Source organism: Heteronotia binoei, chromosome 21 (genome assembly GCF_032191835.1).
Source record: "Heteronotia binoei isolate CCM8104 ecotype False Entrance Well chromosome 21, APGP_CSIRO_Hbin_v1, whole genome shotgun sequence".
Lineage (NCBI taxonomy): Eukaryota > Metazoa > Chordata > Lepidosauria > Squamata > Gekkonidae > Heteronotia > Heteronotia binoei.
In genome coordinates, this window is record NC_083243.1 from 6,655,964 (window position 1) to 6,680,370 (window position 24,407).

General features: G+C 52.4%; 1 protein-coding gene across 9 annotated transcripts in view; it reads left to right on the forward strand.

Moving 5' to 3' along the window:
* The first annotated feature begins 539 nt into the window (after positions 1-539).
* TRIM9 (tripartite motif containing 9) overlaps positions 540-24,407 on the forward strand; it is a 116,000-nt gene continuing 92,132 nt past the window's right edge. For all 9 annotated transcript variants that reach the window (XM_060261168.1, XM_060261160.1, XM_060261162.1 and 6 more), the window contains exon 1: positions 540-1,370. In XM_060261168.1, coding sequence (XP_060117151.1) covers positions 540-1,370 — 831 coding nt within the window. The remainder of the gene's footprint in view (positions 1,371-24,407) is intronic.

Below are 24,407 nucleotides of genomic sequence, written 5' to 3' on the forward strand. Positions count from 1 at the left end.
ATCCCTTGCTGTCACCGCCGGGAGAGGCAGAGCGGCGTCGGGCAGCCCCCTTCCTTAAGCCCAATGGCAGCGCAGGGTACGGGGCGGACGGCCAATGGGAGTCGCGGGGGGCGTGCCGAGATGCGCGGAGCTCCGGCTGCAACCGGGAGGCGGCCAGTCTTGGCCGGAGCGCAGGGCGAGGCGGGCGGCGCGCTGGCTGCTGCTGTCCGCTGATCGCTGTCCGCGGCGCTGAAACCCGGCCTGGCTGCTGCTTCTGCCGCCCGCTGCCCGCGGTGCTGAACCCCGACCCGGCTGCTGGCTGCCGCCGCCCGCCGGTCGCTGTCCGCGGTGCTGAAACCCGGCCTGGCTGCCGCCGCCGCCCGCTATCCGCGGTGCTGAAACTCAGCCTGGCTGCTGCTACCACCCGCTGCCCGCTGTCCGCGGTGCTGAACCCCGGTCTGGCTGCCGCCGCCGCCCGCTGCCCGCTGCCCGCGGTGCTGAACCCCGGCCCGGCTGCTGGTGGCCGCCGCCCGCCGGTCGCTGTCCGCGGTGCTGAATCGATGGACGAGATGGAAGAGGAGCTGAAGTGCCCGGTGTGCGGCTCCTTCTACCGCGAGCCGCTCATCCTGCCCTGCTCGCACAACCTGTGCCAGGCCTGCGCCCGCAACATCCTGGTGCAGACCCCCGACACCGACTCCCCCCAGAGCCGCCGCGCCTCGGGCTCGGCCGCCTCCGACTACGACTACCTGGACCTGGACAAGATGAGCCTTTACAGCGAGGCCGACAGCGGCTACGGCTCCTACGGCGGCTTCGCCAGCGCGCCCACCACCCCCTGCCAGAAGTCGCCCAACGGCGTGCGCGTCTTCCCCCCCGCCGTGCCGCCGCCCCCCCACCAGCCGCCCGCGGCCTCCTCCGCGCTGGCCCCGGTGCCGCGCAACTCCTGCCTCACCTGCCCGCTCTGCCACCGCAGCCTCATCCTCGACGAGCGGGGCCTGCGCGGCTTCCCCAAGAACCGCGTCCTCGAGGGGGTCATCGACCGCTACCAGCAGAGCAAGGCGGCCGCCCTGCGCTGCCAGCTGTGCGAGAAGGCGCCCAAAGAGGCCACCGTGATGTGCGAGCAGTGCGACGTCTTCTACTGCGACCCCTGCCGCCTGCGGTGCCACCCGCCCCGGGGGCCTCTGGCCAAGCACCGCCTGGTGCCTCCCGCCCAGGGCCGGGTCAGCCGACGCCTCAGCCCCCGCAAGGTCTCCACCTGCACCGACCACGAGCTGGAGAACCACAGCATGTACTGTGTCCAGTGCAAGGTGCCCGTCTGCTACCAGTGCCTGGAGGAGGGCAAGCACGCCAGCCACGAGGTCAAGGCCCTGGGGGCCATGTGGAAGCTCCACAAGGTGAGAGGGGGAGGGAGAGAGGGAGGGAGAGAGGCAGCCCCGAAACCTCTGCCCCCCCCCCCGCTTCCTTCCTCGGGGTGGCGCCCTCCCCTCCCTGACTCTGCAAATATCAGGGACGGCCCTGTCGCTAGGCAAACTAGGCGATGCTCTAAGGCAGGGGTGGCCAAACTGTGGCTCCAGAGCAACATGGGGCTCTTTCACGCACGTTGTAGGGTTGGCCAATGGTAGCTCTCCAGATGTTCTTTGCCTATAACTCCCATCAGCCCCAGCCATTGGCCATGCTGGTTGGGGCTGATGGGAGTTGTAGGCAAAAAACATCTGGAGAGCTACTGTTGGCCACCCCTGACATATTGTATGGCTCTCCAAGCCCCCACCCACACTGGCAGCCAGCTTAAAGAAGGAATATCTCTCTTTAAATCACTTCTCCAAGTAGCTTGGAGAATGCATTTAAAGTTAAAGTTGCTTTCTTTCCAATTATCTCATTTCCTTTCCCCCATCTATTCCTTCCTTCCTTCCTTCCTTCCTTCCTTCCTTCCTTCCTTCCTTCCTTCCTTCCTTCCTTCCTTCCTTCCTTCCTTCCTTCCTTCCTTCCTTCCTTTTGGTGTAGTGGTTCAGTGTGTGGACTCTTATCTGGGAGAACCAGGTTTGATTCCCTGCTCCTCCACTTGCACCTGCTGGAATGGCCTTGGGTCAGCCATAGCTCTGGCAGAGGTTGTTCTTGAAAGGCAGCTGCTGTAAGAGCCCTCTCAGCCCCACCCATCTCACAGGATGTCTGTTGTGGGGGAGAAGATATAGGAGATTGTCTCTGATTCAGAGAGAAGTGTGGGGTATAAATCTGCAATTCTTCTTCTTCTTTTCCCTCCCTCCCTCGTGGCTCTAAAATATCTGACATTCATGCTTTGTGGCTTTCAAACATCTGACATTTATTCTATTTGGCTCTTATGTTAAGCAAGTTTGGCCACCCCTGGACAGATGGACCACTGGTCTGATCCAGCAAGGCTCTTGTGTTCTGATGATGGCTTCAGCCTTTCTGCCCTGTTGTTGGCCCTCCAGAGGAACTGGCTGGCCACTGTGTGAGGCAGGATGCTGGACTAGATGGGCCCTCCCTGGTCTGATCCAGCAGGGCTCTTCTGATGTTCTTCTAAGGGGAAGGCCTCAGCCTCTATGCCCTGTTTTAGGCCCTCCAGAGGAACTGGTTGGCCTCTGTGTGAGACAGGAGGTTGGACTATATGGACCCTCACTGGTCTGACCCAGCAGGGCTCTTCTGATGTTCTTCTAAGGGGAAGGCCTCAGCCTCTATGCCCTGTTTTAGGCCCTCCAGAGGAACTGGTTGGCCTCTGTGTGAGACAGGAGGCTGGACTAGATGGACCCTCACTGGTCTGACCCAGCAGGGCTCTTCTGATGTTCTGTTCTAGGGTGCTGGCCTTTTGGGTGTGCAGAACTTGCTCCCCCACGAAACTCAGAGTGTGTGTGTGCGTGTGTGTGCCAGAGGTTAGTTTTGCCTAGGGTGGCAGGTAGTCTAGGGCAGGTGTGGCCAAACGTGCCTAATGTAAGAACCACATAGAATCCGTGTCAGATGTCTGAGAGCCACAAGGCATGAACGTCGGATGTTTGAGGTATGGAGGGAGGAAGGAAATAGATGGGGAAGGAGGGAGAGGTAAAAAGAAAGCAACTTTAACCTTGCATGCGTTCTCCAAGCTGCCGGCTGGCTTGGCTTGGAGGAGCGATTTAAAGAGAGAAATGCCTTCTCCAAACTGGCCAACGGGGCAGTGGGGGCGTCGAGAGCCACTCAATATTTGTGAAAGAGCCACACTGAGCTGCAGTTTGGCTACCCCTGGTCTAGGGCCGGCCGACATGGCTGCAATTCATGGCTGAGCAGTCGATGGGGTTGCCAGCCTCAAGATGGGACTTGGAGATCTCCTGGAATGATGGCTCATCTCCAGCCCGCAGAGGCTGGATCCCTTGGAGAAAATGGAAGCTTTTTTGGGTGTGGGGGGTGTTTCTAGCATTGCACCCCACTGAAGTCCCTTTACTCCCTGAAATCACCAGGACATTCCCAACCTGAATCTGGCAACATTATTCCCGCCCCCCCCCATCCCTTGCTGGTGGTCAGGGGGGAGCTGGCAGCACTAGTGGTAAAGCATCTTCTTGGCCACTGTACAAGACAGGATGCTCGAACAGATGGACCACTGGTCTGATCCAGCAAGGCTCTTGTGTTCTGATGATGGCTTCAGCCTCTCTGCCCTGTTGTTGGCCCTCCAGAGGAACTGGCTGGCCACTGTGTGAGGCAGGAGGCTGGACTAGATGGGTCCTCCCTGGTCTGACCCAGCAGGGCTCTTCTGATGTTCTTCTCAGGGGGAGGCCTCGACCTCTGTGCCCTGTTATGGCCCTCCAGAGGAACTGGCTGGCCACTGTGTGAGACAGGAGATGGACTACATGGAGCCTCACTGGTCTGACCCAGCAGGGCTACATGGAGCCTCACTGGTCTGACCCAGCAGGGCTCTTCTGAGGTTCTTCTCAGGGGAAGGCCTCGACCTCTCTGCCCTGTTATGGACCCTCCAGAGGAACTGGCTGGCCACTGTGTGAGACAGGATTGTGGTCTATATAGACCGTCCCTGGTTTGATCCAGCAGGGCTCTTCTGATGTTCTTCTCAGGGGGAGGACTTGGCCTCTGTGCCCTATTGTTGGCCCTCCAGAGGAACTGGCTGGTCACTATGTGAGACAGGATGCTGGACTAGATGGAACCTCACTGGTCTGATCCAGCAGGGCTCTTCTGGTATTCTCAGGGGAAGGCCTCAGCCTGTCTCCCCTTTTGTTGGCCCTCCAGAGGAACTGGCTGGCCATTGTGTGAGACAGGATGCTGGACTAGATGGGCCCTCACTGGTCTGACCCAGCAGGGCTCTTCTGATGTTCTTCTCAGGGGAAGGCCTCGACCTCTGTGCCCTGTTATGGGCCCTCCAGAGGAACTGGCTGGCCACTGTGTGAGACAGGATTGTGGTCTAGATGGACCCTCCCTGGTCTGATCCAGCAGGGCTCTTCTAGCATTCTTGTGGCATGCAGAAGGTCCCAGGTTCAACCCCCAGCCTCTCTTGTAAAAAGCACCCGGTGGGAGGTGATGTGAAGACCTCAGCCTGAGACCCTTGAAGATCTGTTACCAGGCAGAGTAGACAGTTCTCGTCTTGATGGATCCAGGTTTTGATTCAGTATAAGGTTGCTTGATGATGTGCGATTGCCAGAGTGAGCAAGATTTCCAGTCTATTTGTGTGTGTGAGAAACAGCGGCCCAGTGGTGGAGCCTCATTGTGCGGCATGTAGAAGGTCCCAGGTTCAATCTCCAGCATACCGAGGTGGTAGCTGATGTAAAGGACCTCTTCTGAGACCCTGGAGAGCTGCTATCAGGCAGAGGAAACCAGACTTTCCCTATGAGGAAAGGTTTAAATGCTTGGGGCTCTTTAGCTTGGAGAAACGTCGACTGTGGGGTGACATGATAGAGGTTTACAAGATAATGCATGGGATGGAGAAAGTAGAGAAAGAAGTACTTTTCTCCCTTTCTCACAATACAAGAACTCGTGGGCATGCAACGAAATTGCTGAGCAGTCGGGTTAAAACGGATAAAAGGAAGTCCTTCTTCACCCAAAGGGTGATTAACATGTGGAATTCACTGCCACAGGAGGTGGCGGCGGCTACAAGCATAGCCAGCTTCAAGAGGGGGTTAAATAAAGATATGGAGCAGAGGTCCATCAGTGGCTATTAGCCACAACGTGTGTGTGGAGAAATGCTGACTGAGGGGTGACATGAAAGAGATTGGTTCCCCCCCCCCAATATCTTTATTTATTTATTATTATTCTATTTAGTCTGTTACAACAAATATTTGTAGCTATATACATTTCAATCTCTCCCTTCCTCCCTCCCTCCCTTTACTCTTAGTCTTTTCACCCCAACCATGGGCACAAAGTCTTAATCTTCCGCTGAATGTCTTTTCTTCCTTCTTTGAATATCCAATCTAGGTAGGTCTTCCATCTGGTCTCAATTTCATTAGATTTCCCTTCCCATGTTGTCTCTTTGTTGATTGACGCCACGATGCCTGGCTGTATAAATTCAAACAAACAGTTGTTCCAGATTTCTACTGTCCATTTACTTTTCCGCCAGTATCACAGCCTTAACTAAATTTTGAATACTCCCATCCATTATCAGACCTCCTATTGTACTTAACAACATTAGATTAAAATCTATAGTTAGTGTTATATTGCATACTTTTCTAATAATTTCGATAATTTCCTTCCAAAAGGTCTTTACTTCCGAACATTCCCACCACATGTGAGCGTACCAACCTTTACAGTGTTTACAGTGCCAGCACAACGGGCTTAATCCTGGAATCGTTAGCTAACTGTGCTGGTGTCTTATACCATTTTGTAAGGAATTGATATTCCAGTTCTTTAAATTTAGTTACTTTGATTTCTTCTATTCCTTTCATAACTTTATCCGCCATCCTCTCTGTAATCTGACCTTCATGGCTCACATGATAGAGGTTTACAATATTATGCATGAGATAGAGAAGGTAGAGAAAGAAGTCCTTTCCTCTTTCTCACAATATGAGAACTCGTGGGCACTCAATGAAATTGCTGAATAGTTGGGTTAGAATGTATAAAAGGAAGCACTTCTTCACCCAAAGGAGGTGGTGGCAGCTACAAGCATAGCCAGCTTCAAGAGGGGATTAGATCAACATCTGGAGCAGAGGTCCATCAGAGGCTATTAGCCACAGTGTATTGTTGGAAATCTGGGTCAGCGATGCTCTGTATTCTTGGTGCTTTGAGGAGGGGGACTACAATGGAAGGGCATGTGGAGTTCTGGCCCCACTGGTGGACTTCCTGATGGTGCCTGGGTTTGGGCTGGTGTGTGACAGAGTGTTGGACTGGATGGGCTACTGGCCTGATCCAACATGGCCTCTTGTATACTCTGAGGTCTGGGGTAGTGATGCTCTGTCTTCTTGGTGCTTGGAAATCAAGAGTGGGAGGGCTTCTGGAGTTTTGGCCTAGCTCCTGGACCTCCTGATGGCACCTGAGTTTTGGCCACGGTGTGACACAGAGTGTTGGTCTGGATGGGCCATTGGCCTGATCCAACATGGCTTCTCTTATGTTCTTCCGTGACACAGAGTGTTGGACTGGATGGGCCATTGGCCTGATCCAACATGGCTTCTCTTATGTCCTTATGTGATACAGAGTGTTGGACTGGAGGGGCCATGGGCCTGATCCAACATGACTTCTCTTATGTTCTTAAGTGACACAGAGTGTTGGGCTGGAGGGGCCATTGGCCTGATCCAACAGGGCTTCTCTTATGTGACACAGAGTGTTGGACTGGATGGTCCATTGGCCTGATCCAACATGGATTCTCTTATGTGACACAGAGTGTTGGTCTGGATGGGCCACTGGCCTGATCCAACATGTCTTCTCTTATGTTCTTATGTGACACAGAGTGTTGGACAGGATGGGCCATTGGCCTGATCCAACATGGATTCTCTTATGTTCTTATGTGACACAGAGTGTTGGTCTGGATGGGCCATTGGCCTGATCCAACATGGCTTCCCTTATGTTCTTATGTGACACAGAGTGTTGGACTGGATGGGCCATTGGCCTGATCCAAAATGGATTCTCTTATGTGACACAGAGTGTTGGTCTGGATGGGCCATTGGCCTGATCCAACATGGCTTCTCTTATGTTCTTATGTGACACAGAGTGTTGGACTGGATGGGCCATTGGCCTGATCCAACATGGCTTCTCTTATGTTCTTATGTGACACAGTGTTGGTCTGGATGGGCCACTGGCCTGATCCTACATGGCTTCTCTTATGTTCTTCTGTGACACAGAGTGTTGGACTGGATGGGCCATTGGCCTGATCCAACATGGCTTCTCTTATGTTTTTATGTGACACAGAGTGTTGGACTGGAGGGGCCATTGGCCTGATCCAACATGGCTTCTTTTATGTTCTTATGTGACACAGAGTGTTGGACTGGATGGGCCGTTGGCCTGATCCAACTGGGCTTCTCTTATATCTGAGGAAATGATGCTTTGTGTGCTTGGTGCTTGTGGGGGGGGGGGGTTACAGTGTTCCAAGCCTTGAATCATTCTAGTTGCCCTTTTCTGCCCTTTTTCAAATACTGTTATATCTTTTATGGGGTGGGGAGACAAGAATTGTACACAGTACTCCAAATGAGCCCGTTCCATCAATTTATACATCGAACCATTATCTTATAGCAGCACCCTCCTGGGCCTCCTGGAAGCTCCACTTAACCACCACACCAAACTGGCTCTAATATAAAAATGAGTAAACAGAGATGCACTGGCATACTTTATCTGGCTCTCCTTGGTGAAGGAAGCCAGGAGGAGCTGAAGTGTGGAGCACAGGATGGTGGGCAAGAAAGGAGGCAGAGGTCGGCCATTTTGGGGCAGTCGCCCACTCCTTCCGTTTCCCCTCCTTTCCACGCCAGCTGTGCAGAGGCGACTTCGTCTCTGAGGTAACTAGGGCAGAGAAGTGACTGTAAGGGGACAGTTTCTCTCCCCGCCCCCGTACAGAACATATAAGCCAAGCATCATCCATCGCAGGGGCGGCGCACCGCACATGGAGAGGATTGCCTACGTGGCCACCCTAATGACATTTTGTGCCCGGAAAAGAGGCAAAGGTTCACGGGAACTCGACATATGGAGGATTTTCAAAGCTGGGAAATCTGGATTTAGAAGGTTTCAGGATGCAACTGCGGATTGGAACAGTTGGTGCTCTTCTGCCCCGTAATTGCTTCAGCTATGGCTAAAAACCTAGAATTATAGAGTTGGATGGTAACAAGCCCTCCCCCCCCACCGTGTCACCTAGTCCTACCCCCTGCACAACGCAGGAAACTCACAAGCACCTCCCCCTAAATTCACAGGTTCTGCATTGTTGTCAGATGACCGTCTAGCCTCTGTTTCAAAACCTCCAAGGAAGGAGGGCCCACCCCCTCCTGAAGAATCAGAATCATAGAGTTGGAAGGGACCTCAAGGGTCATCAAGTCCAACCCCCTGCACAATGCAGGAAACTCACAAACACCTCCCCCTAAATTCACTGGTTCTGCATTGTTGTCAGATGGCCGTCTAGCCTCTGTTTCAAAACCTCCAAGGAAGGAGAGCCCACCACCTCCTGAAGAATCAGAATCATAGAGTTGGAAGGGACCTCCAGGGTCATCTAGTCCAACCCCCTGCACAATGCAGGCAACTCACAAACACCTCCCCCTAAATTCACAGGATCTTCATTGCTATCAGATGGCCATCCAGCCTCTGTTTAGAAACCTCCAAGGAAGGATAGCCCATCATCTCCTGAAGAATCAGAATCATAGAGTTGGAAGGGACCTCCAGGGTCATCGAGTCCAACCCCCTGCACAATGCAGGAAACTCACAAACACCTCCCCCTAAATTCACAGGTTCTGCATTGCTGTCAGATGGCTGTCTAGCCTCTGTTGAAAAACCTCCAAAGTTCCGGACGTTCCTGCTATAAAAAAGGCCCTGGGGATAACATGATGATCAGGATGTAAAACGGCCTATCATGGGGACAAGATGCCTATCTGGGTAGACAAAACTGACATAGATGGACCACCGGTCTCATTCAGTATACGTGGGGCTTTTTTTTATAGCAAGAACTCCTTTGCCTATTAGGCCACACCCCTCTTTTGTAGCCAGTCCTCCAAGAGCTTACAAGGCTGTTCTTACAGGGCCTCTGTCAGCTCCAGGAGGATTGGCTACATCAGGGGTGTGTGGCCTAATATGCAAAGGAGGTCCTGCTAGAATTCCTTACAGGGCTCTTAGCACAGGGCCTACTGGAAGCTCCAGGAGGATTGGCTACATCAGGGTGTGTGTGGCCTAATATGCCAAGGAGCTTCTGCTAGAATTCCACCCCTGGGCCACACACTCTGATGTAGACAATCCTCCAAGAGCTTACAGGGCTCTTAGTACAAGACCTGCCGTAAGCTCCAGGAGGATTGGCTTAATATGCAAAGGAGTTCCTGCTTCCCAAAAAAAAGCCCTGAGTATAAGATAGATGAATGTGAGACCGTACCAGTGCAACCCTAAATATTTTTGGTAGTTTCAGGTCTCTTATTAGAAGTTTCAGATTGAAATTGAATTTCACGTTCGTTGGGTGGCCCCCGCTGTGCAAGTAAGGTTGCCAGTCCCCAGGTGGGGGCAGGAGATCCCCCGGTTTGGAGGCCCTCCCCCCGCTTCAGGGTCATCAGAAAGCGGAAGGGGGGAGGGAAATGTCTGCTGGGCACTCCGTTATTCCGTTATTCCCCATTGGAGACCTATTCTTCAAGGGAATAATGGAACATTAATCCGGGGCTCTAGGGGGGCTGTTTTTAAATAAGGAGGCACCAAATTTGCAGCACAGCATCTGGTGCCTCTCGTCAAAACACCCTCCAAAGGATCCAATTCTGTGAGCCCCCAAAGAAGGTGCCCCATCCTTCATTATTTCCAAGGGAGGGAAGGCTTACATGTGGTCCCTTTCAATGTGATGGCCAGAACTTCCTTTGGAGTTCAATTGGGCTTGTCACACCCTTGCTCCTGGCTCCACCCTAAAGTGTCTTGGCTCCACCCCCAAAGTCTCCTGGCTCCACCCCCAAAGTCCACTGGCTCCACTCCCAATGTCTCCTGGATCCTCCCCAAAAGTCTCCTGGATCCACCCCCAAAGTCCCCTGGCTACTCTCCCAATGTTTCTTGGATCCACCCCCAAAGTCTCCTGGCTCCACCCCCAAAGTCCCCAGATATTTCTTGAACTGGACTTGGCAACCCTCTGTGCAGGGGATGAACATGGAATGCATCTGGCCGATCAGAGTGTCTTGGCATCCCCCGTGGCAAATAGAAAGATCCTCTGTTCATCTCGCAAGCTGCATCCAGATCTCCTCCAGGGGGATCAATCCATAACAGGTCAAATTTGATTTATTGCGGCAGAAGAGCTTGCCCCCTTGGCTTCACAGCGCAAGGCGCTTCTGTCCGATTTTGTACGTGTTTACTCCCCAGCAATCTTTGCCGCTTGCAAAGGGGTTTCCCCCCCAGGGAACAATACAATGCCATACAAGGTGCCGCAGAAATCTTCCTGGGTTTTTTCTGCAATGGAGTTAACATGGCTGGTCCTGTTCATTTGATTTGTGTATGTCGCAAGACATATAGTTCTTATCTCCACTTCCGTTTTCTCACAACAACCCTGTCAGGTAGCTTATGCTGAGAGAGATGAGTCAGACAGACAGACAGAGTGAGAGTGAGTAAGCGGCCCAAAATAACCCACAAAGCTTAATGCACCTTCCCTTCCCTTCCCTTCCCTTCCCTTCCCTTCCCTTCCCTTCCCTTCCCTTCCCTTCCCTTCCCTTCCCTTCCCTTCCCTCCCTCCCTCCCTCCCTCCCTTCCTTCCTTCCTTCCTTCCTTCCTTCCTTCCTTCCTTCCTTCCTTCCTTCCTTCCTTCCGAGCCAGTTTGGTGTAGTGGTTAAGTGTGCGGACTCTCTTATCTGGGAGAACCGGGTTTGATTCCCCACTCCTCCACCTGCAGCTGTTGGAATGGCCTTGGGTCAGCCATCGCTCTCGCAGGAGTTGTCCTTGAAAGGGCAGCTGCTGTGAGAGCTCTCTCAGCCCCACCCACCTCACAGGGTGTCCGTTGTGGGGGAGGAAGGGAAAGGAGATTGTGACCGCTCTGAGACTCTGAGATTCAGAGTATGGGGGGGGGGTATAAATCCAATATCTTTTCCTTCCTTCCTTCCTTCCTTCCTTCCTTCCTTCCTTCCTTCCTTCCTTCCTTCCTTCCTTCCTTCCTTCCTTCCTTCCTAATCTCCCCAGTAGGGATCTGAAACAGTTTACAATTCCCTCCTACTCCCACCCCCCCACAACAACCCAGTGAGAGTCAATGACTGGCCCAAGTTCACTCAGTGAACATCCACGGCAGAGCAAGGATTCAAATCAGGGTTTCCCAGACTCAATCTGCCATTCTAACCACCATACCACACCGGCTCTCAATGTTCTAACCCTATTCTAACCACTGTAGCTTTTTCAGTATTTCTCCCTATGAAAGAGCTCGAGATGAGACATAGACAAGTAAACTTTTCCAGTAGGCAGGTTTTTGTAGTTCATTTCCACTGCAGAAATCAGTTCCCGTGGAGAAAATGGCTGCTTTGGAGGGTGGACCCTAGGGCACTATACCCCACTAGGGTCCCTGTCCTTCCCAGGATATTATAGCATTGGAGAAAGTCCAGAAAAGGGCAACTAGAATGATTAAAGGGCTGGAACACTTTCCTTATGAAGAAAGGTTGAAACGCTTGGGGCTCTTTCGCCTGGAGAAACGTCGCCTGCGGGGTGACATGATAGAGGTTGACAAGATAATGCATGGGATGGAGAAAGTAGAGAAAGAAATACTTTTCTCCCTTTCTCACAATACAAGAACTCGCGGGCATTCGATGAAATTGCTGAGCAGACAGGTTAAAACGGATAAAAGGAAGTACTTCTTCACCCAAAGGGGGATTAACATGTGGAATTCACTGCCACAGGAGGTGGTGGCGGCCACAAGCATAGCCACCTTCAAGAGGAGGTTAGATAAAAATATGGAGCAGAGGTCCATCAGTGGCTATTAGCCACTCTGTGTGTGTGTGTGTGTGTGTATATATAATGTTCTTATGTGACACAGAGTGTTGGACTGGATGGCCATTGGCCTGATCCATCATGGCTTCTCTTATGTTCTTAAGTGACACAGAGTGTTGAACTGGATGGGCCATTGGCCTGATCCAACATGGCTTCTCTTATGTTCTTATGTGACCCAGAGTGTTGAACTGGATGGGCCACTGGCCTGATCCAACATGGCTTCTCTTATGCTGTTATGTCTGGGTCAGTAATGCTTGGTGCTTGGGGGACAACAGTGGGAGGACTTCTGGAATTCTGGCCCCACTGGTGGACCTTCTGATGGCTTCTGGGTTTTGGCCACTGTGTATGACACACCGAGTTGGACTGGATGGACCTTCGACCTGATTCAACATGGCTTCTCTGATGTTCTTATGCCTGGGGCAGTGGTGCTCTGTCTTCTTAGTTCTTGGGAGGCAACAGTGGGAGGCCTTCTGATGTCTTGGCCCCACTGGTGGACCTTCTGATGGCCTCTGGGTTTTGGCCACTGTGTGTGAAACAGCGAGTTGGACTGGATGGGCCATTGGCCTGATCCAACATGGCTTCTCTTATGTTCTTACCTCTGGGGCAGTGATGCTCTGTCTTCTTGGTGCTTGGGGGGCAACAGTGGGAGGGCTTCTGGAGTCCTGGCCCCACTGGTGGATCTCCTGATGGCCTCTGGGTTTTGGCCACTGTGTGACAGAGAGTGTTGCACTGGATGGGCCTTCCACCTGATCCAATATGGCTTGTCTGATGTTCTTATGCCTGGGGCAGTGGTACTCTGTCTTCTTGGTGCTTGGGGGGGGGGGCAACAGTGAGAGGACCTCTGGAGTTCTGGCCCCACTGGTGGACCTCCTGATGGCCTCTGGGTTTTGGCCACTGTGTGGCACACCGAGTTGGACTAGATAAACGTTGGATAAACATATGGAGCAGAGATCCCTCAGTTGTTATTAGCCACCGTGTATTGATGGAACTCCCTGTCTGGGGCAGTGATGCTCTGTATTCTTGGTGCTTAGGGGGGAGGGCACAGTGGGAGGGCTTCTGAAGTTCTGGCCCCGTTGGTGGACCCTCTGATGGCACCTGGATTTTGCCCACTGTGTGACACAGAGTGTTGGATTGGATGGACCACTGGCCTGATCCAACATGGCTTCTCTTCTGTTCTTATCTGGCAACCCTACCTTTCTGGTGGCAAAGGGGGAACCGGCACCCCTACACTGCTGTCGAGCAGAAACGTACCCGGTGGCGTTTTCCTGGTCCCGCTCCAAGCCAGGTGGAGTTCCCTCAGCTCCACGGCATCAACGTGAAAGCCATTACGGCCGTCTTTTGAAATACGTTTTAATACTCCTCTCTAATAAACGGTAATGACCTCCGGAGACGTCCAGAACGGCCTCGCTCTCCCAAGCATCATTCATAGATATGTAGAAATCAATACCTCAACGGCCAGGTAGTCGCTACTAAGAAAAACAGTACATTATGTAGGCAAGAGGTCAACCCGCAATCTCGGAGACAGCTCATTGTGCATGATCTATGGTCGGCGTGGGAGGGGGGAACGGGGCTGGTAACCAAGCAACGGATGCCTGAATTGTCTTGGTGGGTGGATGACTGCTCTGCTAATAGCTACACCTTCTTTTCGCCTATGGAGCCTTTCTTCTGCTGAAGAGTTTGTGCTGCAGACTGTGCTCGCCCCCCACACCCCCGGGGCAGAGGAAGTAATGCTCCGTGGTTGGGCTTTTTGGGTAGCAGGAAGTCCTTTGCCTATTAGGCCGCACATCGCTGATGTAGCCAGTCCTCCAAGAGCTTACAAGGCTCGTCTTGCAGGGCCTTCTGCAAGCTCCAACATATCGTTGGAACTCTTTTGTCTGGGGCAGTGATGCTCTGTATTCTTGGTGCTTGGGAGGAGCAACAGGGTGAGGGCTTCTGGTGTCCTGGCCCCACTGATGGACCTCCTGATGGCACCTGGTTTTTTTTTGGCCACTGTGTGTACAGAGCGTTGGACTGGATGGGCCTTTGGCCTGATCCAGTGTGGCTTCTCTTATGTTCTTATGTCTAGGGCAGAGATGCTCTGTATTCTTGGTGCTTGGGGGTGGGAAACAGTGTGAAGGCTTCTGGTGTCCTGTCCCCACTGATGGACATCCTGATGGCACCTGGGTTTTTTTGGCCACTGTGCGACACAGAGTGTTGGACTGGATGGGCCTTTGGCCTGATCCAACATGACTTCTCTTATGTTCTTAAGTGACACGGAGTGTTGGACTGGATGGGCCATTGGCCTGATCCAACATGGCTTCTCTTATGTTCTTATGTGACACAGAGTGTTGGACTGGATGGGCCACTGGCCTGATCCAACATGGCTTCGCTTATGTTCTTAAGTGACACGGAGTGTTGGACTGGATGGGCCATTGGCCTGATCCAACATGGCTTCTCTTATGTTCTTATGTGACACAGAGTGTTGGACTGGAGGGGCCATTGGCCTGATCCAACATGGCTTCTCTTATGTTCTTAAGTGACACGGAGTGTTGGACTGGATGGGCCATTGGCCTGATCCAACATGGCTTCTCTTATGTTCTTATGTGACACAGAGTGTTGGACTGGATGGGCCTTTGGCCTGATCCAACATGGCTTCTCTTATGTTCTTATGTCTGGGGCAGTGGTGCTCTGTAGTCTTGGTGCTTGGGAGGAAGGGACAGTGAGAGGGCTTCTGGTGTCCTAGCCCCACTGATGGACCTCCTGATGGCACCTGGGTTTTTTTTGGCTGCTATGTGACACAGAGTGTTGGATGGATACGCCATTGGCATGATCCAACATGGCTTCTCTTATCTTCTCCTGTCTGGGGCAGTGATGCTCTGTATTCTTGGTGCTTGGGTAGGGGCAACAGTGGGAGGGCTTCTAGTGTCCTGGCCCCACTGATTGACCTCCTGGTGGCACCGGGTTTTTTTTTTTGCCACTATGTGACACAGAGTGTTGAACTGGAGGGGCCATAGGCCTGATCCAACATGGCTTCTCTGATGTTCTCTTATGTTCTTTATTGGCTACATCAGGGGTGTGTGGCCTAATATGCAAAGGAGTTCCTGCTCCTTGGCCAGATGGCAGGCCACGACCTCTTGTTTGGGGAGCCAGTGTGGTGTAGGGGTTAAGAGTGTTGGACTAGAATCTGTGGGACCTGAGCTCAAATCCTCAGTCGGCCATGAAAGCGCACTGGGTGGCCTTGGTCCAGCCTGACCATTTGTGTTCCCACCGGGGGTGAAAGGGGGGTCTAAATGAAAGGAACTCAATGTTTTGCTCATTGGTTAGTAAGGGAGGGGGGCTCACCGTGTTGTTGTGAAGCTAAAATGGAGGAGAGGAGAATGGATGTCAACCTCTTTGGGTTTCCCTGGGGAGAAAGGCGAGGTGAGAGCACCTGAGAGCACCACAGCAGCCCCCAAGTTTTTTCCCTGCACTCCCCAAGTGCCTATAGAAAGTGAGTGGGGCCATGAAGGGCTCCCACTCAGCAAGGCTTCTGATTGGCCACTAGAAACCAGGTTGGCTTTTCCAAACAATACGTTTTTTCAGCAAATGTTGCCTTTCTTTCTTTCTTTCTTTCTTTCTTTCTTTCTTTCTTTCTTTCTTTCTTTCTTTCTTTCTTTCTTTCTTTCTTTCTTTCTTTCTTCCTTCCTCTCTTCCTTTCTCCCATCCTTCCATCCTTCCTCCCATCCTTCCTTCCTTCCTTCCTTCCTTCCTTCCTTCCTTCCTTCCTTCCTTCCTTCCTTCCTTCCTTCCTTCCTTCCTTCCTTCCTCTCTTCCTTCCTCCCTTCCTTCCTTCCTTCCTTCCTTCCTTCCTTCCTTCCGGGAGAAAGCCCCACAGCTGTGCCTCTCAGAGACTCTGAGAGGTGTGCGGGAGGCAGGACTCAGAGAGGCACCCAATTCTGCTCCCCTGGACCGCGAGCACCGTAGACGACTGCCTAATTTGCCTAGTGGGCGGTATGGCTCTGAATGGCTGTGAACATGGATGCAGTCAGTTCTGCAGTCAGTATCCATAAACTGATAAACACCAACAAGACCTTTAGAGCGATTCCTCAGTGGAACAGGCTTCCTCCTTGGGAGGTGGGGGGCTCTCCTTCCTTGGTGGTTTTTAAACAGAGGCTAGGTGGCCATCTGACAGCAATGAGGATCCTGTGAATTTAGGGGGAGGTGTCTGTGAGTTCCTTGCATTGTGCAAGGGGTTGGACTAGGTGACCCTGGAGGTCCCTTCCAACTCTAGGATTCTTCAGGAGGTGGTGGGCTCTCCTTCCTTGGAGATTTTTAAACAGAGGCTGGATGGGCCTCTGACAGCAATGAAGATCCTGTGAATTTAGGGGGAGGTGTTTGTGAGTTCCCTGCATTGTGCAGGGGGTTGGACTAGGTGACCCTGGAGGTCTCTTCCAACTCTACGATTCTTCAGGAGGTGGTGGGCTTTCCTTCCTTAAACAGAGGCTGGATGGCCATCTGATAGCAATGAAGATCCTGTGAATTGAGGAGGAGGTGTTTGTGAGTTTCCTGCATTGTGCAAGGGGTTGGACTAGATGACCCTGGAGGTCCCTTGCAACTCTAGGATTCTTCAGGAGGTGGTGGGCTCTCCTTCCTTGGAGGTTTTTAAACAGAGGCTGGATGGCCATCTAACAGCGATGAAGACCCTGTGAATTTAGGGGAGGGGTGTGTTTGTGAGTTTCCTGCATTGTGCAGGGGGTTGGACTAGATGACCCTAGAGGTCCCTTCCAGCTCTAGGATTCTAAGAGGTTGCAGGATTTGACTTGCCACGTAAAGTATGGAAACTGGCTAACAGAAGATGAACAGGCTTTGGCGGTCGTGCAGACCAGTTTTTTAAATGGGGTAAAACAGGGGTGTCGAACTCATTTGTTGTGAGGGCCGGATCTGACATAAATGAGACCTTGTTGGGCCAGACCATGTCGAGTTGGGCCAGGCCATGTTGGGCCAGGCCAGGTGTGTACCTATTTAAGATTAGGCAGCACAGATATAAACTTTATAAAAGGCACAGACAAACACAATTTAATATTTATTTTTTAAAAGCTCAAAACATTCGCACTTGTTGGTCTTAAAGGTGCTTTCTTTGTATCTCTCCCATGGGATCGAGGGAACTGCACAAAGAAAGCTCCGGCTCTTTCCTTCCTTCCCCAGGTGACAGGAGAGGGAGGAGCCTCAGCCAATAGAAGGAAGAGAGGCTTGGCTCAGTAGCTCTGCTGTGCGATGGAGAGAGCCTGAAAAGACAAGCTCTGCCTTCCCCCCTTCCTCCCCAAGGGAGGAGCCTCAGCCAATGGAGAAAGTAGAGGCTTTGCTCTGTAGCTTGATTGAGCAAGCCTTGCAAAGCAAGCTGTTATGCAGAAGGAAGCAGATGACAGCCAGTTGCTCGAGGGCCTGATAGGAGCCCTCCGGAGGCCTGATTTGGCCCCCGGGCTGCATGTTTGACACCTCTGGTAAAATACCGGAACCTGACTGTTTCCCATCCGTCACGGGAATGTGAGCATCATGCTTTCCAGGGAGATGTGGCCGAGCTCTTTGAACTCCCCCCGCTGCGACCGAGCAGACTGAAAATTTGGCTCTGAGTCTTTAGGGGGATCGAGCCACCGGCCCGCATACCGGCGTATCGGCTTGGTTACGTCTTTTATACGATTGCGCGCTTCCCTTTGTGCAACTGTGCCGTGCGATAAATAAATAAGAAATAACCCCTGGGAAAACTCCACAGAACTGGCTCGGAAACAAAGGCCCTGTTTGCCTTGGCGAAGGAGTATGTTTGCTCCAAAAGAGAGGGCAGCTGGAATCGAAGCCCCTGACATCTGCCGAAAGAAGAAATTCTTTCCCCAAGGGGAAGCGTTTGACCGACCTCCCCCATCCCGCGTGTTTCTCTTGCATCGGAGACATCCCTGTGATTCCCACAGCTTCCCTGGAGTCGTTTAAGAACAATGATGGGATATGATCTAGGCAAGGGTGTTGAACTCATTTGTTATGAGGGCCGGATCTGACATAAATGAGATCTTGTTGGGCCGGGCCATGTGGGGCCAGGCTATGGGTGTATTTATTTAAGATTAGGTTGCAGAGACGTACACTTTATAAAAGACTCAGACAAACACGATTAAAGATTTTTTTAAAAACCTTAAAACATGCTAAAAACATTAGCACTTGTTGGTCTTAAAGGTGCTTTCTTTGTATCTCTCCTATGGGATTCAAGAAACTGGGCAAAGGAAGCTCTGGCTCTTTCCTTCCTTCCCCAGGGGACCAGGAGGGGGAGGAGCCTTGGCCAACAGAAGGAAGAGAGGCTGGGCTCAGTAGCTCTGCTGTGTGATTGAGAGAGCCTGGCAGTGCAAGCTCTGCCTTCCGCCCCCTTCCTCCCCAAGGGAGGAGGCTCAGCTAATGGAGAAAATAGAAGCTCCTGTGCAATTGAGCAAGCCTTGCATAGCAAGCTGTGATGCAGAAGAAGAAGATATTGGATTTATATCCCGCCCTCCACTCCGAAGAGTCTCAGAGCAGCTCACAATCTCCTTTCCCTTCCTCCCCCCACAACAGACACCCTGTGAGGTAGATGAAGATATTGGATTTATATCCCGCCCTCCACTCCGAAGAGTCTCAGAGCAGCTCACAATCTCCTTTCCCTTCCTCCCCCCACAACAGACACCCTGTGAGGTAGATGAAGATATTGGATTTATATCCCACCCTCCACTCCGAAGAGTCTCAGAGCAGCTCACAATCTCCTTTACCTCCCTCCCCCACAACAGACACCCAGTGAGGTGGGTGGGGCTGAGAGGGCTCTCCCAGCAGCTGCCCTTTCAAGGACAACCTCTGCCAGAGCTCTGGCTGACCCAAGGCCATGCCAGCACGTGCAAGTGGAGGAGTGGGGAATCAAACCGGGTTCTCCCAGATAAGAGTCCACGCACTTCACCACTACACCAAACTGGCTCTCCAAGCAAGAGGAGAGGGAGAAGGAAGATGATGAAGAAGAAGATATTGAAGATATTGGATTTATATCCCGCCCTCCACTCTGAAGAGTCTCAGAGCGGCTCACAATCTCCTTTCCCTTCCTCCTCCACAACAGACACCCTGTGAGGTGGGTGGGGCTGGAGAGAGCTCTCACAGCAGCTGTCCTTTCAAGGACAACCTCTGCCAGAGCTCTGGCTGACCCAAGGCCATTCCAGCAGCTGCAAGTGGAGGAGTGGGGAATCAAACCCGGTTCTCCCAGATAAGAGTCCGCACACTTAACCACTACACCAAACTGAGGAGCAAGAGGAGAGGGAGGAGGAAGCAGATGACAGCCAGTTGCTCGGGGTCCTGATATGAGCCCTCTGAGGGCCTGATTCAGCCCCCGGGACGTATGTTCGGCACCCTTGATAGGAATCCATCCGCCCCCATGCTGTCAGGTCACACCTGAATTATAGTGACTCACAGTAAGAGAGTTGGGATGCCGTGTATTCCTTGGGGATCTCCCATCCAAGTTCTGAGTCAGGCTAACCTTGCTTAGCTTCTGAGATCTGAGGAGATGGGGCTAGCCTGGGACATCCAGAGAAGGGCGTCTGGGAAGGACCGTCTCTCCGCACATGTTCCCCAGAGAGCACTGAGATCGGGAACTCAAAATCTCCTGGTTATCCCCGGGCCAAAGGAAGCCCGCTTAAAATCGACAAGGGACCGGGCCTTTTCTATTATGGCCCCCTCCTGGTGGAACCAGCTGCCGGAAGAGGTGAGGGCCCTGCGGGACCTTGCCCAGTAAGACGACCCTCTTCCGGCTGGCCTATGACTAGCCGGTACAAGATACTGAGCATAGTTACATTAGATGTCTGCTATCCCCAACGGTTTAATGTTTTAAATGGTTTAATGTTTTAAAGGGTTTAATGTTTAAAATTTAAATGTTTTTATGCTTAAAATGTATTTATGTCAGGTTCTTGTGTTGTGAGCCGTCCCGAGCCACTTGTTGGGAAGGGCGGGATATAAGTCATAAAATAAATAAATAGATAAATTAACACTGGGACTAGAACAGTAATGGCACGTGGCATGTATACGGTGTATTTCAAAGATTGTTACCTCACAGCTAAGGTCGCCCGATCCAATTCAAGGAATTCTTTATGCCAGACGGAGGTGGCCAAACTGTGGCTCTTCCACACATATTGTGCGGCTCTTGAGGAGAGCCAGTTTGGTGTAGTGGTGAAGTGTGCGGACTCTTATCTGGGAGAACCGGGTTTGATTCCCCACTTCTCCCCTTGCACCTGCTGGAATGGCCTTGGGTCAGCCATAGCTCTGGCACAGGTTGTCCTTGAAAGGGCAGCTGCTGTGAGAGCCCTCTCAGCCCCACCCGCCTCACAGGGTGTCTGTTGTGGGGGAGGAAGGGAAAGGAGATTGTGAGCCGCTCTGAGACTCTGTCCTTGAAAGGGCAGCTGCTGGAGAGCCCTCTCCAGCCCCACCCACCTCACAGGGTGTCTGTTGTGGGGGAGGAAGGGAAAGGAGATTGTGAGCCGCTCTGATACTCTGTCCTTGGAAGGGCAGCTGCTGGGAGAGCCCTCTCAGCTCCACCTACCTCACAGGGTGTCTGTTGTGGGGGAGGAAGGGAAAGGAGGTTGTAGGCCGCTCTGAGACTGTCCTTGGAAGGGCAGCTGTTGTGAGAGCCCCCTCCAGCCCCACCCACCTCACAGGGTGTCTGTTGTGGGGGAGGAAGGGAAAGGAGTTTGTGAGCCGCTCTGAGACTCTTGGGAGTGGAGGGCGGGATATAAATCCAATATCTTCATCTACCTCACAGGGTGTCTGTTGTGGGGGAGGAAGGGAAAGGAGATTGTGAGCCGCTCTGAGACTCTTGGGAGTGGAGGGCGGGATATAAATCCAATATCTTCATCTACCTCACAGGGTGTCTGTTGTGGGGGAGGAAGGGAAAGGAGATTGTGAGCCGCTCTGAGACTCTTGGGAGTGGAGGGCGGGATATAAATCCAATATCTTCATCTACCTCACAGGGTGTCTGTTGTGGGGGAGGAAGGGAAAGGAGTTTGTGAGCCACTCTGAGACTCTTCGGAGTGGAGGGCGGGATATAAATCCAATATCTTCTTCTTGAAGCCCCCATTGCCCCATGGACTGGCTTGGAGAAGGCATTTGTCTCTTTAAATTATTTCTCTGAGCCAAGCTGGTTGGTAGCTTGGAAAAATGCATTTAAAGTTAAAGTTGATTTCTTTCCACCTCTCCCTCCCTATTTGCTTCCCCCCCCCCTGTCTTGCAGCTCTCAGACATCTGGCGTTTATTCTATGCGGCTCTTAAGTTAAGGAAATTTGGCCACCCTTGTCAGCAAGAAGCAATTGAAATGTGGGACTCGCTGCTGGAGGATGCGGTGGTGGCCGCAGGCGTAGAGGACTTTCAAAGGGGATTTGGCAGATTCATGGAGAACAGGTTGAGCGGTGGCTAGTAACCATGGTGACGAGGGGTGGCATTCTAGCAGGAGCTAGTTTGCATATGAAGCCACACAACTCGGAGGTAGCCAATCCTCCTGGAGCTTTCAGGGCTCTTTTTTGTAAGCTCTCGGCTACATCAGGGGTGTGTGGCCTAATATGCAAACAAGCTCCTGCTAGAATTCCACCCCTAATGGTGGCTAAAGGGAACCTCCATTCTCAGAGGCAGTCAACCACTGAATCTTTTGCCAGGAGGCAACATCAGGGGAAACTGTGACCTCTGTGTCATGCAGTTGCCTCTCCAGAAGACCTGGTTGGACATTGTGTGAGCTAGGAGGAGGACGAAGAAGAAGAGTTGGATTTATACCCTGCGCTTCGCTTGGAGTCTCAGAGCGGCTTACAATCTCCTTCCCTTCCTCTCCCAACAACAGACACCCTGTGGGACTGAGAGACCCCTGAGAGAACTGTGACTGACCCGAGGTCACCTAGATGGCATTATGGGGAGAAATGGGGAATCAAACTCGGTGCCCCAGGTTAGAGTCTGCAGCTCTTAACCACTACACCAAAATGGTCCTCTGAATGCCAGATGGACCACTGGTCTGACCCAGCAGGACTCTTCTTTTGTTCTAGGGAAGGCCTCGGCCTCTCTGCCCTGTTGTAGGCCTTCCAGAGGAACTGGCTGGCCACTGCGTGAGACAGGAGGCTGGACTAGATGGACCCTCACTAGTCTGATCCAGAACAGCCCTTCTAATGTTCTTATGAAGGCCTCATCCTTTCTGTCCTGTTGTGGACCCTCCAGAGGAACTGATTGGCCCCTATGTGAGAAAGGATGCTGGACTGGATGGACCCTCACTGGTCTGATCCAGCAGGGCTCTTCTGATGTTCTTATGAAGGCCTCAGCCTCTCTGCCCTGTTGTTGGCCCTCCAGAGGAACTGGTTGGCCTCTGTGTGAGGCAGGAGGCTGGACTAGATGGACCCTCACTGGTCTGATCCAGCAGGGCTCTTCCGATGTTCTTATGAAGGCCTCGGCCTCCATGCCCTTTTGTTGGCCCTCCAGAGGAACTGGTTGACCACTGTGTGAGACAGGATGCTGGACTAGATGGAGCCTCACTGGTCTGATCCAGCAGGGCTCTTCTGAGGTTCTTATGAAGGCCTCAGCCTCTCTGCCCTGTTGTTGGCCCTCCAGAGGAACTGGTTGAACACTGTGTGAGACAGGATGCTGGACTAGATGGACCCTCACTGGTCTGATCCAGCAGGGCTCTTTTGATGTTCTTATGAAGGCCTCGGCCTTTATGCCCTGTTGTTGGCCCTCCAGAGAAACTGATTGGCCCTTGTGTGAGACAGGAGGCTGGACTAGATGGACCCTCACTGGTCTGATCCAGCAGGGCTCTTCTGATGTTCTTATCGTCCTCAGCCTCTCTGCCCTGTTGTTGGCTCTCCAGAGGAACTGGCTGACGTCTGTGTGAGGCAGGATGCTGGACTGGATGGGCCCTCACCGGTCTGATCCAGTGGAGCTCTTATGTTTTCACGGAGCCTGTTTGTCTCTGCCATGAAATTTGTACCGGGGAGTGTTCAGAATCACAGCTCAGAGGCGAGCCACTACACCTACCGCTAAAGGTGGGAGTGGGCAGGTTGGGCGACGTGTGCATTTGAGGGGACTACAATTCCATTCAAGCAGCTGAGCTTGTCTGCAGACCCAGAGTTCGCAAAGACACGTTTGTTCAACAGCTTTTAGTCTGTCAGGCAGAGGTGGGTGTTACCAAACAAGTCGGGAGTATTAAGCAGGAGTTGTGAATTTGCAACCAGACGTGTCAAGTCTTTAAGCGTTACACCAGGCCAGGTGACAATCCCTCCCCTCACCCCCAACCCCTGCTCTATTGATGTTCTGTTGCTAGGGAATTATTTTACTAATTGACTGAGAAACCAAGTCCTATGAAGAAAGGTTGAAAGAGCTGGGCCTGTTTCGCCTGGAGAGGAGGCGGCTGAGAGGTGATGCGATCACCATCTTCAAGGACTTGAAGGGCTGCCCTAGAGAGGATGGGGTGGAATTGTTTTCTGTGGCCCCGGAAGGTAGGACCAGAACCAACGGGTTGAAATTAAATCAAGTTTCCGGCTCAACATGAAGAAGAACTTCCTGACCGTTAGAGCGGTTCCTCAGAGGAACAGGCTTCCTCCTTGGGAGGTGGTGGGCTCTCCTTCCTTGGAGGTTTTTAAACAGAGGCTAGGTGGCCATCTGACAGCAATGTGGATCCTATGACTTTCGGGGGAGGTGTTTGTGAGTTTCCTGCATTGTGCAGGGGGTTGGACTCGATGGCCCTGGAGGTCCCTTCCAACTCTAGGATTCTGTGATTCTTCGGGAGGTGGTGGGCTCTCCTTTCTTGGAGGTTTTTAAACAGAGGCTGGATGGCCATCTGACAGCAATGGGGATCCTGTGAATTTAGGGGGAGGTGTTTGTGAGTTTCCTGCATTGTGCAGAGGGTTGGACTCGATGGCCCTGGATGTCCCTCCCCACTCTAGGATTTTATGATCCTCTAAATCAAGGCAGTGGGAAGAACTGATGGATGTGGCTTGGAGAGGGCAGAGCAAATAGGGGGGAGGTTCTCTGGTTATGTGTGTGCAAGGTACTGCAGTGGGGGAGCGGAGTCTCCGGCCAGGGTCATTGTTAGGAGGACCCCAGGGGCGCCTCGCGTTTCCCGTGGTTTGTGCGTGGCAGGATTGGGCAGCTTTCTTTCTGATTCATTGCAGCGCCACCCTTGGAAGTGTTCAGAGGTGGTATTGCATCTACCCCTATTGCATTGATCAAGTGGCTCAGGGAGCCAATGAAGTAACTGTCTCCCAGGGCTCATTCCTGCGTTGTGTGTGTGTATGTGGGGGAGGGGGTTGGATTAGATGATCCTGGAAGTCCCTTCCAACTCTATCATTCTATGACTGCTGAAGGAGGCACAGGGGCCAGGGCACCAAGCCACTGCATGAGCAGGCTGGTTCCCAGCTACCACTGGCCCTGGA